The sequence below is a fragment of the Eretmochelys imbricata genome, chromosome 2 (assembly GCF_965152235.1).
Source record: "Eretmochelys imbricata isolate rEreImb1 chromosome 2, rEreImb1.hap1, whole genome shotgun sequence".
Lineage (NCBI taxonomy): Eukaryota > Metazoa > Chordata > Testudines > Cheloniidae > Eretmochelys > Eretmochelys imbricata.
This window is the reverse complement of record NC_135573.1, coordinates 70,470,391-70,488,564: the sequence shown is the minus strand read 5'-3', so window position 1 is coordinate 70,488,564 and position 18,174 is coordinate 70,470,391. Positions and strand designations below refer to the sequence as shown.

General features: G+C 42.9%; 1 protein-coding gene across 1 annotated transcript in view; it reads right to left on the bottom strand.

Annotated features, from left to right (window-relative positions):
* Nucleotides 1-15,373, bottom strand: part of ALKAL1 (ALK and LTK ligand 1) — a 47,286-nt gene extending 31,913 nt beyond the window's left edge. Inside the window, exon 1 of the mRNA XM_077809008.1 lies at nucleotides 15,028-15,373. Coding sequence (XP_077665134.1) covers nucleotides 15,028-15,373 — 346 coding nt within the window. The remainder of the gene's footprint in view (nucleotides 1-15,027) is intronic.
* Nucleotides 15,374-18,174: the final 2,801 nt, after the last annotated feature.

The following is an 18,174-nucleotide window of genomic DNA, read 5'->3' as shown; positions in this document are numbered from 1 at the left end:
GCCATTTTGAGAATGCTTGCAACCCAAAACCTAGCACTGCGTGGCGCTTCAGATCAGCTGTATGTGCCAAACAATGGAAATTTCCTTAAAATTGTGGAGCTGACATCTGAGTTTGATGCTGTACTCCAGGAGCATCTAAGAAGAGTCACCACCCAAGAAATGTACACACACCACTACCTTGGAAAAACAATTCAAAATGAGATCATACAGTTACTGGCAACAAAAGTCAAACAGAAGATTGTGGCAGATCGGAAGTCAGCAAGATATTACTCTGTTATTCTGGACTGCACACTGGACATCAGCCATACGGAGCAAATGACTTTAATGGTGCGTTTTGTAACAACAACAACAGAACCTAGTGAAAATGTCCCTGCAATGGTGACTGTCAGAAAGCATTTTCTAGAATTTCTTGACATTGATGATACTACAGGAGCTGGTATGACAAATGTGCTCCTTAAAAATCTGGAAGATACGGCAATTGCGATAGCTGACATGAGAGGTCAGGGTTACGATAATGGTGACAACATGAGAGGAAAGAACAGAGGAGTGCAGACACGGATCCCAGAATTAAACCCTCGAGCTTTTTTTGTCCCATGCAGTTCTCATTCATTGAACTTGGTGGTCAATGATGCAGCATCAGCTTCTAGTGAGGCTGCTGAATTTTTTAATGTAAGTCAAAGCATCTATGTATTTTTTTCTGCATCAACTCATCAATGGCAAATTTTGGAGCAACATCTAAGAACATCCTCTCTGACACTGAAACCACTGAGTGCCACACGATGGGAAAGTCAAGTGGAGGAGATAAAGCCTATCAAACACCAAATTGGGAAGACAGATGATGCCATAGTTGCCATTATTTGGGATAATGCTATGACAGGAACTGTTTTTGGGAGAACAGTGCCAGAGGGAAATGGAATCACCAGAAACATAGATAACTTCAAATTTCTGTGTGGCTTAGTGTTGTGGCATGACATACTGTTGAAATAAATGTTGTAAGCAAGAGACTCAAAGCTGTAGCTCATGAAAGCTTATGCTCAAATAAATTTGTTAGTCTCTAAGGTGCCACAAGTACTCTTTCTTTTTTTTGTGAAAGTTAAGTGTTACTTAAAATTTTTGAACAAGGCATTTTAAGTTGTTAGTTCTCCTTTATTGGGGTAGGTAGCAGAGCAGTACCATGAGAGGAGTAGAACAGGAAGAAGGCAGAATTGAGACCTTCCAAAGTTTTGGCCCAAGCAAGGGGGAATGGGGGCGTCATTTGAGCTCCCCGCTCAGGGGCCAAAATGTTGTGGGCCAGCCCTGTTGACCCTCATTCCAGACATAGTCCCAAACATTTAAAATTAATTTAAAACTAAATCCAAAGAATAATAAATTTATGTCCATAGATAGATTTTTTTTTATGTATATCAAGAATTAAAGGAATCCTAACAATGGCAGAGTCCATTACTAGATGGACATGTAGAATTCTATATTTGGAGAGAAAACTGTATTCATATCAGATGATGATGATGAAATAGTTTCTGTTGGAATGGAAAGTAAGGATGATATTAAACAGCAGCTACTAAATTTAAACATTTTTAATTAGCAGGTCCAGATAACTTGCATCCAAGAGTTTTATAAAATCTAACCAAGGATCTCTCTGGACTGTTAATACTGATTTTCAGTAAGTTGTAATAAAGGGGAAGTTCCAGAGAACTGAAAGAAAGTTAATGATGTTCCAATGTTTTAAAAGGTAAATGGGATGACCCAGGTAAATACAACCCTGGTAGCCTGACATCGATTCCAGGAAAAATCATGTAATGGCTGATAAGTGACTTGATTAATAAAGAATTAAAGGAGAGTAAATAATAATGCCAATCAACATCACTTTATGGAAAACAGATCTTGTCAAACTAATTTCATATCATTTTTTGATGATGAGATTACAAGTTTGGTTGATAAAGGTTATAGTGCTGATATAATATACTTAGACTTTTGTAAAGGCATTTGACTTAGTTACACCTGACATCTTGATTAATAAACTAGAATGATACAAATTTAACATGGCATACATTAAATGAATTAAAAACTAGTGAAATGATAGGTCTCAAAATGTAATTATAAAGAGGGATTCATTGTCGATGGGCTGTGTTTTTAGAGGAGGCCTCAGGATGATAGGTGCCTGGCCCTATTTAACATCTTTATCAATGACTTGGAGGAAAAAAACATAAAATAATCACGGATAAAATTTTCAGATAATGCATAGATTCAGGGGGACCTGGTAAATACTGAAAAGGACAGGTCACTGATACACAGCAATCTGGATATCTTGGATAAGCTGACTGCACGAAAACAGTATGTGTTTCAGTATGGCCAATGTAAAGTTATATTTTTTCATACAAAGAATGCTGGCCATAAGTACAGGATGGAGGAGACTCTATCCTGGGAAGCAGGGACCCTGAAAAAAATTTGAAGGTCATGGTAGATAATCAGCTGAAAATGAGCTCCAAGTGTGATTCTGTGGCCAAAAGAATGAATGTGATCCTTGGATATATAATCAGGGGAATATCAACTAGGCATAGAAAGAGTAGGTTTCCTCTGTATTTTCCACTGGTACAACCACTGCTGGAAATCTGTGTCCATTCTGGTATCTACAATTCAACAAGGATGCTGATAAATTAGAGAGGGTTCAGAGATGAGTCACAAGGATGATTAAAGGGTTGGAAAACATGCCTTATAGTGAAAGATTCAAAGAGCTCAATCTATTCATTTTATCAAAGAGAAGGTTAAGGGTTGATTTGATCCTAGTCTATAAGTACCAACACAAGGAACAAATATTTGATAATGCACTCTTCAGTGTAGCAGAAAAAGATATAACACGATCCAAGGAAGGAAACTGAAGCTAGACAAATTCAGACTAGAAATAAAGGTGCAAATTTTTAACAGTGAAGATACTTAACCATTGGAACAGCCATGCCTGGATTAACCAATGTCTGTTTAGTGCACTTGCACAGGATTTGGGTGGGTGGTGCTGTGACCTGGAACACAGGGACTCAGGGCCGCTCAGGTTTAGCCTAGCTGCCCCTCAGTCATGACGAGGGGGAAGCCAGGCCTAATTTGAATGAAGGTGGGCAGCCCACAATTTCCAGAGTGCATAGCCCAAATATCCTTTAATCTGACACTAGGAACAATTTATCAAAGGCTGTGTTGAATTCTCCATCAAAGGAAAATTTTAAATCAAGATTGGATGTTTCTCTAAATTATATGTTCTAGTCCAAGCACAGCTGTTAGACTTGAAGCCAGAATTAATAGAGACAAGTCTTGTGGCCTGTGTTATACAGAAGGTCAGACTAGATGCTCACAGTAGTCCCTTCTCGCCTTAAAAATCTATGGGGGTGTGTACCACTTTGTTTGGTGGTGTGTACTGTACATACTCATACTGCCCCTCTAGCATGGGTATAAATAGCAGTGTAAACAGTGAGGCGTGGCTTAGACAAGTAAAGACATGCCTGAAGAAAGTGGATGTGTATTGAAGTACATCCCCTAAATGATGTTCTACTCACCCAAACTGTTCCTCCCCACCTACAATGATGTTTTAGCAGTGTAGTGTCCAGCTGGATCTCCACGGCTGGAGCCTTTCCCTGGAAAAGACTCAGGAAGTGGCGAAAGGCTCTGGCGGGGCGGGGGGCTGCTCCCCGCTGCTGGAGTCCTTCTCTGCTACAGTAACAGACTCCAGCAATGGGAAAGGCTCTGCCAACAGCTGAAGCCTTCCCCCGTCTCAAGGCAAAACTTCAGCAGCTCTCCACTGCGGCAGGGAAAGATTCCACTGCAGGAGCCTTTCCTTCACTTCAGGGGAATACTTGAGCAGGGGGAAAAGGCTCAGCCTTTCCCTGCTATCTCTCCCCCACCAGCACCTTTTCTCATCCCAGTGAATAGCTCCAGCAACAGGGAGCTGCAGAAGCCTTTTCCCACTGCCTTGCCTCTGCCAGAGCCTTTCACAGCGTCCACACTGCTGTCTGTAGCTAGATGTACTCTACATGCCACTGTATAGATGCCTATATAACAATAAACATATCCCATAGTCTTACCCTATTGTAACCCTTGTTCATCCATACCATCACCCACCACCTTTGACTCATTGCTGTGCCCCTGCTGGGTTAACAAGTAATTGGATAATAATACAGAATAAAATAAATAGCTTATTGATTCATGTCAGTCAATAGTTTGGTCACAGTCTCACTACCAAGCTAGGCTGAGTCACATTGCTGGCATAGAGGTAAAAATGCACATCCCATTATTGATCCTGTGGACCATCCAGTCCTCGTCACAGATTATTCTGAAGCTAATTTATGTTACCTGTTATTTGCTTACTTCTATTTTGGGTAAAATCTTGGCCCTATTAAAGTCCATGGGAATTTTCCATTGATTTCAATGGAGCCAAAATTTAACCCATTATTCATTGGGGCTCATTTGTCATGCTAAATATACTTATACAATACAAACAGGATTCCAGAAAGCATCAGAAGATTTTCCCTTGTTTAGTAATGGAGACATCACTGTTTTTTGTTGTTGTTTTTAAGCCTTTCCTAATACCCAGCATCCAAAGAGGGCTCCTGGCTGTAAATTGCTCAAAGGCAGGGGCCTCTCTGCAGCCCAGATTTAAGTGTTTATCTCTCAGAGAGGGATGGAGCTTAGCATATACCCCTCTGGTTGGCAACTCCCATTGGCTAGCTTTGGCAGCTTCCTGATAAGCATGCTGACTTTTGTGAATCACAGTCTGGCATCTCTCTCTTCTCCTTCATTCTACAGGGAGCCTAGGTACCTAATTCAGCTTGGTGAATCATAATATGCTCCTGTGATTTTTTAGGCACCTAAACATTAGGTGCTGTGACTCTGAGTCACAATGCCTAACTTCTTTCGTGTATCCAGGCCTGAAGTGCTGAGCAGAGCCTGCACTGGGCATAAGAAGACTAAACCATTCCTTAGAGCCCTGAGCAGCTCAAGGGGGTCCCCAATTAATTATTAGTATGTGTTGTATGTGAGGGCCTCCAAAAATATTCCTGCTTAGGGCCCCCCCGGGCACTGGTGCTGAGCACCTTACGGGGTCAGGCCCCTACTAATATTAATAAGATTTTTTTTAAGTTACTCACCTCTCAAAACTTGAACATCTAAAGCATTAAACTGTATACAAATTGCTTTAAACAACTACATGAATATTATATATTTATTATGCTGATTCTAAATTTGCATAAGGTAAAAATACTGTAATGAGCAATTTTTTAAAAATATTTTTACAAATTTAAAATATAATCTGATCAGAAGACAACATGGTTGATTAATTTACAGTTAAAAGTAACATATTTTATGGTGGATCCTTAGAGCATATTGTGTGAACCCATGATTCCAGTTCACTGTGAATTTATTACTGATCACATGTTTATGGTTAAACAAATCATGCTAGTAAGGTGTTTTTATTTGTCTCCCTTTACTTAGGTCTTACATTGAATTATTCTGTAGGTTCTTCAGGGCATGGATAGTGGAACAGATTCTTGACTTGTACCCAAACTCTGCACAATTGCAGTGTGGGGGATTGCCGATACAGCGCCATTTACAGCTCTTTGAGCCTCACCTACACAGACCCAGCTCAAGTTTCAGCTGTGGGGTATAGCTCTAACTTACACATTTGGGGTCCTTATGCCCTAGAGGTATCAGGCTTAGTAGAGTGCTATTCTACCACACTCCCTCTCCACTCAGCCACCCCCTTTATCCTTTTCTACAGTGGGAGTGGGTAGGACAGCTGTTACAGGAGGTAGCTGATCTGCATCTGCCAGGTTTCCATCAGTGGGTGAGTTCCCCTGCACGAGGGGGTCCTCCACTGGCCCTGTTTGGCCATGTTAAGTCAATTTGTGGACCAAGCAGACCAGAGAAACCAGCCCACTGTCAATTTATATGGTTGTACAATACCTAGCACAGGCCCTTGACCCTGATTGGGCCCTTTGGATGTTACTGGAATACAGTAAATAAGAAGTCCATGAGAAAGCACGGAAAAGAGGAAATCCCATACTGACAGTTATCACCTTTCATCGGACCAAATCCCATGAAATCCCAGTACATGGTGAGCCAGAAGAATTTGAAATGTCAGCTGTATTGTACTAAGAGCAAAATAGGATTTCAAGAAAACTGGGCCTGAGCTACAAAACCACTACACCTAGCGGGGAGTAGCTAATGCACAAATGGGTATTCGTAACACAGTCTGTAATCACACCCATAATGCCTTCATAACCATTAAAAGGGGTGAGCCCAATATCTGTCAGCATTTACTTATAGGATGGGGCAAACCATCTTTAATCAGGGTAACAGAAGAAGAGCTGCTAGAGTGGTATATAAAGCGAGTCACAAAAGGGAAAGAGACATGAACTCAGCAAAAACACTACCTCGTGCAAAATATGTGAGCAACCATCCAGGTTACAGATTGGGGAGAAGTTTGCAAAGCCATCTATGGAGGCCTGGATGCATAGTTTTTAATAAGTTTAATCCTTCATGCAGCACTGAATATCTCAGCCCAGATGGTAAAAGTTAGGCTTCTAAGTCTTTATCTAGATTCCTAAGTAAGTGACCTGATTTTCAAAAGTGCTGAGCACCCAGCTGTTTTCATTGAAGTGCTCAGGATTTTTTATGATATCACTTCATTAGATCCCTAGATATGGATTAGGAACCTAACCTTAGGCCCCTATTTTTTAAAATTTTGGCCTAAACCAGTGGTCCCCAAACTTTTTAAGCCACACCCACCCTTGCCCCTAATATAATCTGTCTGTGCACTCCTCCAGCAGCTGTGGTTGGGAGCCATGGCCAGGAGCGGGGCTGGGGGCTGAGGCCAGGACTAGAGCCAGGGCCAGGAGCTTAGACTGGGGGCAGGACCGAAGGGGAGCTGGGGGAAGAGCGGAGCTGGGTGGCACTTCCCCACCCTCCCGCCCCCCTGGAGTTGGCCTGGATCCCTCCACACACCCCTGAACATTCCTCTGTGCACCCCTAGGATGGGGATTGCCCCACAGTTTGGGGACCACTGGCCTTAAAGGTCACACAAGGTGGGGTTTTGAAAACACCTAAGTGGATTAGAAGCACAATTCTTACTGAATTTCAATGGGACTTGTATTCCTAAATCACTTAGGTGTTTTTCAACATCCTGTGAAATATGTCCTGTCTGGCTTTCATTTGTAAAAAGATATGCAAGTGTCACTGGAACTTATCTAATAATTTTTATTTGATGGATTTCATTATATTTTAAAACTCAATATATTTGTACTTTTAATTGTTCACACAGTAGCTGGGACAGTGGCCTGTAGGCTTGACCCCATCCAGTATGGGTTTGAGAACTGCTGGCAAATCATAGGTTGTAATAGCTGTCCACATGTGAGTCCATATCCCTTTACAGCATGTCAAACCCTGTTTGGCAGGCACACACATAGTGATTTCAAAATGTAAGTGTGATACTGTGCACAATAATCCTGAGGGCAGAACCATCAGGTGAGAAACTGTAGCAGCACAACTGTAATCCACTGAGACCTCAGTAAATTCAATGACAACCCTAACCCTTTAACACTTGCCCTGTGCTTGGGGCTCAGGGAACACATATTCCTATTCTATGTGGAGATTATTTAAATTAAGAGCCAAGATAAAGATGACATTCTTATAAACTAGGGAAATGTGGTCTAGGCTGAATTACTTTAAGGTAGGTGCATAACTAGTTGAAAGACCAAACTCAAATAGTAGTTATCAATGGTGTTCTGTCAGACTGGGAGGGTGTATCTAGTGGGGTCCTGCCAGGATCAGTGCTATTCAATATGTTCATTAATGACTTAGATTGGGGATCGGCAACCTTTGGCACGTGGCCCATCAGGGAAATCTGCTGGTGGGCTGGCACGGTTTAATTGCAGCGTCCGCAGGTTCAACCGATCGCAGCTCCCACTGGCCACGGTTTGCCGTTCCAGGCCAATGGGGGCTGTGGGAAGCAGCGCGGGCCGAGGGATGTGCTGGCCGCCACTTCCCGCAGTCCCCATTGGCCTGGAACGGCGAACCGCGGCCAGTGGGAGCTGCAATCGGCCGAACCTGCGGACTCTGCAGGTAAACAAACCATCCCGGCCCACCAGCGGATTTCTCTGATGGGCCTCTTGCCAAAGGTTGCTGATCCCTTACTTAAATAATGAAGTGTAGAGAATGCTTAAAAAATTTGCAGATGATACCAAACTAGACAGGATTGCAGCGATTTTGGAGGACAGGATTAGAAATCAAAAAATCTTGACAAATTTTGGAGAATTAGTCAGAAGTCAATGCAGGCAAGTGCAAAGAACTTACTTAGTAAGGAAAAAATCTAATGCACTACTACAAAATGAGGAATAACTGGTTGTAATATCACTGAAAAGGATCAGGGGTTTTGGTGGACCACAAACTGAATGTGAGTCAACAAGATGATGCAATTGTGAGAAAGGGTAATATCATTTTGGGCTGTATTAACAGGACTGTTGTATGTAACACACAGGAGGTAATTGTCCCACTCTACTTGGTTCTGGTGAGGCCTCATCTGGAGTACTGTGTCCAATTCTGAATGCCACACTTTAGGAAAGATGTGGACAAATTGAAAAAAAGAGTCCAGAGGAAAAACTGATAAGAGCTTTAGAAAACTTGAACTATGATGAAAAATTTAAAAAACTGGGCATGTTTGAGGTGGACCTGATAACAGTCTTCAAATATGTTAAGGTTGTTATAAAGAGGACTGGGATCAGTTGTTCGCCATGTCCACTGAAGGTAGGACAAGCTATAATGGGCTTAATATGCATCAAGGGAGATTTAGGTTAGATATTAGGAAAAACCTTCTAGCTATAAAAGGGTAGTTAAACTCTAGAATAGGCTTCCAAAGGAGGTTGTAGAATCCCCATCAGTTGAGGATTTTAAGAACAGATTGGACAAAAATCTATCATGGATGGTCTATGTTTACTTGATCCTGCCTCAGCACAGGGGGCTGGACTTGATGACTTCTCAAGGTCCCTTCTAGCCCTACATTTCTATGATTTGATGTCAGTAATAATACAAAGTAACATTTCATCTGGTAGGAAAGGGTGGGTCTAAAATGGCTCCTGAACAGGTGGAGGGGACAGACTGAGATCACAGAGGTTCGTTCCAGGGAGGGGAGTTGGGACAGAGAAACAGGGTGTCAGATAAAGGAACAAAATGAAATAAAACAATAATAATAGCACTGATACAGGTTGAATTTGGTCTGCCATCACATTGTTCATCCAAGCCATCTGGCTTGGGTGTTCTACCCCTTCCCCTACCCTTTGTCTGTCTTGCCTATTTCATTTGTAAGCTCTTCAGGGCAAGAACCACCCTCTATCCATTGTTTGTACAGTACCTAGCACAATGGAGCGCCATTCTTGGTTGGCTCTTAGGCACTACCATAATAAACACGATATTATTAGATTCCCCTCAAAACAGAAGAAAACACAAAGAGCTAGTTGAATTGCAAAGCACATGGTATAACCCTGTGCTAAATATAATCTTCCTTCCAAAATAACTATACAAAATACACATTAGCCATTATAAAATAATAGCGAACTGTGAACTAACTGAAACCTGATAATCATACAACACTGTCCAGAAATTCTGCTGAAATAGCTCTTGATAATTACTTCAACAAGAAGATAATCAGAAGAGCTAAACATGCTATGGTTTCTTTACTCCATAAGAATTAATTTGTTGTCTATTAGCTACTAGATTTTGAATACACACACAATTATAATTTTGCTTACCTATCAATTTATTTCCTTCAAAACAGCAAAACTACTAATCCTTAATCATGGATTAAGTGGCTGGAAGCAGCTCACAGAAGGACTTGCTCACCAACCTTCCAATAAAAGTGATTGACTCACAAATTGTAGATTTGGAACCACAAGATTAACTAAAAGAAAAGGAGTACTTGTGGCACCTTAGAGACTAACAAATTTATTTGAGCGTAAGCTTTTGTGAGCTACAGCTCACTTCATCGGATGCATTCATGAAGTGAGCTGTAGCTCACGAAAGCTTATGCTCAAATAAATTTGTTAGTCTCTAAGGTGCCACAAGTACTCCTTTTCTTTTTGTGAATACAGACTAACACGGCTGCTACTCTGAAACCTAAGATTAACTAAGGAAGTCAAATAAAAATATTTGACTTCTTAACTTAATAAAGTAGAATTACTTATAAAGTGGCTCCATCTGTTACTTTAGCTGATCTTTAGGGGTGGTTCTGTCTGGTGGACATGTTATTCTGGAGAATGGAAAATTTCGATTAACTGTTATTTCCTTTTCTCCCAATATCCAGAAATCTTTACTTTCACACTATAAGTAGGAAAAGGTTATTTCAAAATTGAAAATAATAATAAATAATAATAATTAATAGAAGGCATAGGCACTGCCTGGAATATCCCATGTTTATCATGAAAGAACATACTTTTTAATTTCCTATTATTTTTATAATAATTAGCAAGTTTCTATTCTTCATCAGCCTCAGTTCTGTTCTCCATTACATCATTTAAAATCTGAAGTTGTCTGTTGAATTTACACTGGTGTAACTGAGAACAGAACCTGGTTTTGTGGCCTAATATCCTGGAAAAAAATCAACTAATATCTTTTAAAATAATGTCCTGTCATAACAAAGGCAAAATTTGACCTATCTAGCTGTTGTGAATTTAGATGACTCTTTCTTCTACAAAAAGCAAGAATAGTGAATACATACAGTCTTTTAATTTTTAGGACTACTTTAGCATGTAGGATACACCAAAGCTGTCCTGTTTTGAAGAAAGTATTTGGATAAAAGGCAGCTAAGAAATTCTCATGAAATTAATGAAATGTTTATGTTTACCCCAACATTCAATTAGAAGATAACCTGAGGACCACCTTATCTTTGTGGAAAATACTGCTTTAATTTTCAGATGAAAAGGCTGAATTGAAAACTCATGTACTCAGAGTAATGATGATTAGGAAGCCACAGTTACATATAGGGAAGGGAGAAAATTTCAGTCATGGTTCAAAAAGGAGGGACCCATAAAAACTTTTCAAAGCAAAAAATATGCTTCTTAATATGACGAGTTGTCAGGCTTATAGAGGCTCAAAGTATGGATGATTTAATTGGGGATTGGTCCTGCTTTGAGCAGGGGGTTGGACTAGGGACCTCAGGAGGTCATCTTCCAACCCTGATATTCTATGATTCTATGTTGCAGTAGCAAATTTAACTCCATTAGGGATAACACTCTTCAAAGGAACAACGTGTCTTTTTAGTCACATTCTAGAAGAAATCCTAGCAGAAGATTGTCTTTTGTTTGCTAGATATTACTTTGTCTGAATACCCCTCTGGGAATAGATGCTCACTTTCCTTAATCAAAATTACAAGTGTAACTTGGAAGGATCTGGGCGATGGATGTTCCTGTGACTTGGGTTCTGAGTAGAGAGAGAGAGAAAGTGATGATGAAGCTGACATCTTCACTGGATCTGGAAATAATGGTCTCCATGCACAATATGAGATAATTTAGTATAATCTAAGACCTCTTTTTCCAAATTTATTGAATGGCTCCTAGCAGAAAAGGGAAAGGAAGGACACATAAAATAGGTGTTTCTCCTACTGTTCCATAGCTCCATGTACCTTTTGTTTTTGAAAGAAGAAACAAAAAGGGGTAGTGAATTGTCATTTGACACAAAATGATCATTTTCAAAAATGAACATAAGAGTGATGATCCAAATAAGGAGCTCTGCCTGAGTCCTGAGCTGATTGAACCAGCCTTCTGACTGAGAAATCCCTTTATCAATCCAGTTCAATAGACACTTTATGACCATCTGAAACAAAAGTTGTCACCATGCCATTGACATAAATGAAAAGAGTTGATGAACTAAGTCCAGTTCCAAGTAGATGGGTGACCACCTCAAAAACCTCAGCCATAAAAACAGGTGCTAATTGGCACCCTTGCTGTCTATTGTGTCAGTAAATCAGAAGCTGAATAAGCATGAAAATTTCTGAACTCTAGAGAAGCTCTCTCTAGATCAGGGAGGAAGCTTACTTGGTGGTTAACCATGTTGTACCTGTTCTATGGATAACTGGAGGTCTGTAGTTTCCAAGGTTATCAGTTCTGCATTCTTCACAAGCACCACTTTCTCTAAAACTAAGTCTTTAAAGAGAAAGAAACCATGCTGTGTGAACTGCACTCAAAAGTATTTCTCTGTCTATCAGAAAAGATTCTAAAAAATAGAGATTTATATGGGTAATGAAGAGTCACCGTTACATTAGATATGATATAAATATTGTATATGCCTATAACTTTTATATTTTAATTCATAAGAAACTTCCTCTATGGTAGGTATTGTATAATTATGTCTTCCTTTAAAGCATCTGATATTAGCAACTGTTAGTGACAGGATACAGAATTTGATGGCCCACTAGTCTTTTCCAGTATGTCAATACCTATGTTCCCTGCTATCACCCTTCTTGTCAGCACATGAATCTGTGGGGATATTGTCTGAACAAGTTTTCTAGTAGACTTTTTCATAACTACCAGGGTTAGTCTGGCTGCTCTCAGCGCTAAAAGGTTTATCCTTCTTTTGCATCTATCATGCTTTTTTAAAAAAATATTTTTTTTTTTAAATAGCACTCCCCAGCCTGAGGATTTCTATCCATAGATGAGGGGGTGAAATTATTCTGTCCTTCTACCATCCAGTCATGAGCATAAATTACTTATGGTGGAACTTGGTCAAGCATCCTGCATGTTGCCTTGAAAAGGGGACCAGTGAAAAATCAGACATATTTGCAGTTGTCTCACATGTAGTCCAAGCCAGGATAGTGATAGATCATGCATCCTGGGCACCTCTCTTTTCAGGAAACTGGTGGTCTAAGCACTGGAGGAAACTCTGGCAGGTTCATTAAGGATACTCTCCTTTCTGGGACTGTATTCACTAATTACATCTTCCTGCCCCTTTGAAAAGTAGAAGTCGAGAACTATGTATAGAAGAGGCATAAGTACAATACTGAAGGGCCAAACTTTATTTGTTTTTGCCATGTCAACTTTTCTAATGTGTCTTTTCCTCAACATCATCAGGAGGAAACAGCAGTGAGCCTGATGGAAAACGCCAGTGGGCTACAGCTGGGATACATTCACGCTTTAATCTACTTTTTGTAAATCTTATAATGCTACCTTCATACAAAAATACCACTATTGTAGAATGTACATAGCCTAACCATACATAGACAAAAGACTGTGTGGTACACTTATCTATTAAAGAATTCTGCTAACTATTCACTGTAACTCAGTGTATTGGCATCATCAGTGGATACAAGATGTTATCATCACAATAAGACCTTAGTACCTGATCTGTGTTGTGCACAATTGTGTTGATCACAATTGACTTTTGTGCCCAAAGCCACAATTCATTCCCCTGCCATACTTCATTGTTTAATGGTACCAACGTTTCTGACCTACTCTGAGCTTCTTCACACAAAAAGAAGGAAACTTAAACTGCATATCCCCCACACAGACTCATGAAAGTGGCTAACATTTAATTAATATCTGGACCAAATGGTGCTGTCAGTGTCAATAAAACTGAAGACATCTTGAATTAATAAATCCAGAGCTAAAAAATAACACCAGTTATTTTCTCTGTGCTTAATTCTAGGAAGAACACAACTGCCAGCGCAGAATGTGGGTAGGAATTCGTTTTTCTGCGAATTGTTTCTGTGCTGACCCAAGGAGAGAACAAGTCAATGTAAATGTGAAAAGCGAAGGGCTTAATTTAATACAACTACTCAGTAGTTTTGTTTTTGCAAAAAAGTATGAAGCTCGATTTTTGCAGCCAAAGTGACAATCACATGGCACCAGTAAACTCGATTGCCCCTCTCACACCTCCGGATAAGGACCGCATGATTTGGTAAGTTTGGTGTAACTTTATCCTCCCCCCTACACACACACACACAGCCCGAGACAAGCTGAACTGCTAGTTTGGGGAATGGAGCCAAAGCGGAGGCGGCAGGATAACAAATCGCTTCCTATATTTGTTTGCTAGTTGTCTTTGCGTCTGCCCCGGGAGGGACGCAAAGGCAGAAACAAATCCAGGGGCTGCCGAGAGTAGAGCCGCCTGGAAACTAGGGCGATTGATAAAGAAGCCCCTGTTCTGCAAGAGCCTCTCGTGCTGCCGCGGCTCACCCCCGCCCCCAGCGGCTCTCCCTACCCCGGCGCTTTCCGCTGGTGCAGCCCGTCATCTGACTTCCTGCGGTGTGTAAGGGAGAGGGACAGCGGCTCACGAGTAAACGCAGGCTCTTAGCCTCGGGAGACCTGCAGCACTTAAAGACTAACAAGGCACCCGAGGACCTGAAAGCGAGTGGGAATCGCCTAGGTAGAAACTTTTAAGGACAGGGTGGGGAAAGTTCTGCAGTTCATACGGGCAGCAGCATCCAATCCCGCGGCATCGGGCCACGCGCTCGGCTCCAGTCAAAACATCCACGCGCTGCTCCTGCCTGCACCGAAAGTTTGCAGCTTTCGCGCCGCGGTGGCTGCAACGGGAGCCGAGCAGCAGCGACAAGGACACTGGGGCAAAGGGGGAAGGAAGAGGAGAAGCAGATTTCTGGAAGCTCGCTCTCTGCTTCCGTGTTTCTACAAGGCTCAGGCCAGCTCCTCGGCGCGGCAGGGATCCCCGTGAAAGCGGCAGATCTCAGACCAGCCAGGATGACGGTCAGCTTGGCTCCTGCTGGCTCTAAAGCCATCAGCACGTCCCGCTCCCGCAGATAGAAGGGCAGGGTCGAAATACAGATCCCCACGGAACACAAGACAACGCGCGTGATTGCCCTCGGGGGAGCAGGGGAGACGCGCCCTTCCTCCCAGCCTAGGTCTGACAAGTACCGCAGCTGCTGAGGACAAGTTCCCTCCGCCAGGCCAGGGATGGGGAGAGAGGCTCAGCGGTTAGTGACTGAAACCCGTCCCCCGCCTGCTGGGATCCGGGGTGCGGAGGGGAAAGGAGTGGGGAAAGGGACGCTGCTCTTACCTACGTGCCTGGAGCTGGTGAAGAGCCGGGGCACCTGCCCCCCTGCTCGCTCCCTGGAGGCGGAGGAGGAGGAGGTCACCCGGGGGTCTTGGTCCACAGCTGCGGAGTAGAGGGCGCTGCCGCTGTAGCGCCGGGAGATCACCCTGTCCCCCCTTGGAGAGGGGTGGAGCGGGTGGCTCTCGCTGTCCCCGATAGCTTGCAAGAGGAGATTGAGCAGAGTCCTCCTGTCCCCTCCTGGCGCCTCCAGGTCCCTGCTGCTGCCCTCGACCCCCGGCGGCGCAGGGGCTGAAGTGAGCAGCAGGAAGAAGATGGCAGGCAGAGCGTGACATCTCTTTGCCCCTCGCATCTCTCTGGCTCCTGGGAGAAGAGAGAGCAGAGCACGGTTAGCTCCTGGCCATGCCCGCACCCAGCCCTCTCCTCATGCTGGGGCCGGCTCCTGTCCCACTGGGTGGGGAAAGCGAGCGAATCCAATGGGGCTGACTGAGCCGGCTGCAGGGCGCGGGGGAAGAAGAGCGCCGCTGGGACCAGGCTGGCTGGAGCGCCGCGGAGGCGCGTGTCACTGGGCGCGCAGGGGAGCCGGCTGGGCGCAAGGGCGCTGGGCTCAGCGCACCCCCTCTCCTCTCGCGCCCCTATCTCCAAGTGCGCGCTGCCGGGCTGGGGACCTTGCTAGTGCCAGTCCCGCTGCGCTCGGGGCGGTGGGGGGCGGCGGGGGAGGAGGAGGGGTCTCGGGATTGCCTGGCCCCGCCACACTTCCCCGCCCACCGCGCCAAGCGCTGCAGTTTCATCTCAGACCCCGGATCCCTTTAGGACACATTTATAGACACGGATTAGGACAAGGGTATTAACCAAGCAGCACATATTACAATCCAGGGCTTTATTGGGGGATTTGCCTGGCTTTCTTCTCCCAGTGTGATCACTCTTGAGGCTTTAGTCATTCAGCGGAATCACAGCCAGTTTTAACTTTCAGCTGGACACAAATAACCGAGACAGAGGCGTTTCTTTTAATGGGGAAGGAGGGAGAAATCTTCCCAGGACTTGTAAACCCTAGAACTAGAAATCCCCACACTACTCTGGCATTGCCGTGGAGTCTCATACTGATATTCATTATATAAAATACCCTTTCTCGGTCTCTCCCCTTAGAATGACAGTTTCCCCCCGTTCTGGTTAAGGGCTTGCCTTTCATCTCTGGTTTCAGAGTAGCAGCCGTCTTAGTCTGTATCCGTACAAAGAAAAGGAGGACTTGTGGCACCTTAGAGATTAACAAATTTATTAGAGCATAAGCTTTCCTGAGATGCATCCGATGAAGTGAGCTGTAGCTCACCAAAGCTTATGCTTTAATAAATTTGTTAGTCTCTAAGGTGTCACAAGTACTCCTTTCCTTTCATCTCTGGGAATCTACTAGGCACTTTCATTGACCAAACTCCTGGCATTCGGGGAGGAGGGGGGGTAAGGGACTTGGCTAGGTGACTGGTAAGAGAATTTAGGCGCTTTATTGTTCCATGTAGCCCGTGTTCTGATACGAATACATTTTAAAAGTCCAAACCTCTAATTTGCTTTACTATATCGGGGTGAGAGCTCAACGCCCTCCACGCGAGCATATTACACACTTGTGGATACCACAGCCAAGATACTTCCATAAGTATTTTAGGAAAACGGATGCTGGGGTGTTTCATTATTTTGGACCGGAGACAAATATGAAAGGCTGTTTAAAAGGCAAACACAATAACGACGGGCTGAGACTCCTAGCAGAGAGCTTAATACATTTAAGTAAGCTACTCTAAATATAGCAAACAATTAGGATTATGAAAGGGGGGGGATAATTCGGTTATTTACAAACCGATTTATGTTTGCATCGCTTCCAACTCCCTTTTGCCAAAAGAGTTAAAAAGATCTCACAGCAAGCGAACTGCCTCCAAAATGGTTCAGGTTTGCAGCCCTCCCCCGGCAGCTATTGCATATGACTAGCTCTGGGAATGAATTAGGAACAGATTTAGCCTTTCATTCATTGATGCGGCGAGCGGATCCTGATTATTCTAAGTGGTGACAATACCCGTGGAATAATTAAAGAAATCGCTAAACCCCAGCCACCACATCTTGATTACAAAGAGAATTGCAGCAGCCTGGCAAAATGTGTCTCTCTCTCTAAATAGAGAACAAGGGGGAGCGCTTACCTTGAAGTAGAATCAAATTTTGCTCAATTCTGGTATCTCTAAGTTGCTAAGAGACTTTCCTTCTTCTTCCTCCAAGTACAGACTTACTTCTTTGGTAAGGGAGTGAATGGGGAGCGATCGGTTCGAAACCCAAAACAGCAGGATGCGCCTTTAGCAGCCATTCACCTGTCTTATATAGTTCACTGTCGGCGTATTCATTTGAGTACTATCGACTGTAGGTGGGTGGCAGTCAATGAAGACCTCTTTGCTAATCATTCTTCTGCTCAGCGAAAGTGTTTCTGACAAACTTCCTCCTCCCTTTTCCTCCCCCAGTGGATAGAAATTGAAAGCCATCAGTTGAAGTGGCTCGGATCTATTTGTGAAACTAGATTTTTCTGTGGATTAGGAAATGCTTGCTAATAAACCTACACGTATAAGAGAGGAGAACACTTTTGAACGTAGTGGAATTCCCTTGTACAACTATTAATACATCTGGAGAAAGTAAAATTAATTGAACTCATATTGTTGAATGGAGAGGAAAAAGAAGCCATCAGAAAAGAACAGTGTGTATAAATTGCACACACCCAGATTTGTCATGGTTGAAAGTGGTTATATTTTGAGGGCAGATAGGGAGAGAGAATTTCTAAGGAACCGATAAACTAAAGCACATTAAAAGTTAATACTTTTCTTTAAAAAATAATTTCCAAACATGGGAGACAAAAAATAAAATGGCAAAATAGTTACCACTCCCTTAGCAAAATCATTAATTCCAAAATGTATGTAAATATGCCTTGAAGATTCATAAAGATGGAAAGGAAGCTTTGAAATCATTGGGAATTGGACCTCTGCACTGGAAGAACAGTCAGGCACAGAAGGTACTGCAGTAAATTGAAAAGCAGCACATTTAAAAATGATAGGAGAAAATACTTCTTCACAGCAGCACAGAATTAGCCCATGGAGCCCTTTGCCACAAGTTACCTGAGGCCAAAGTTTAACA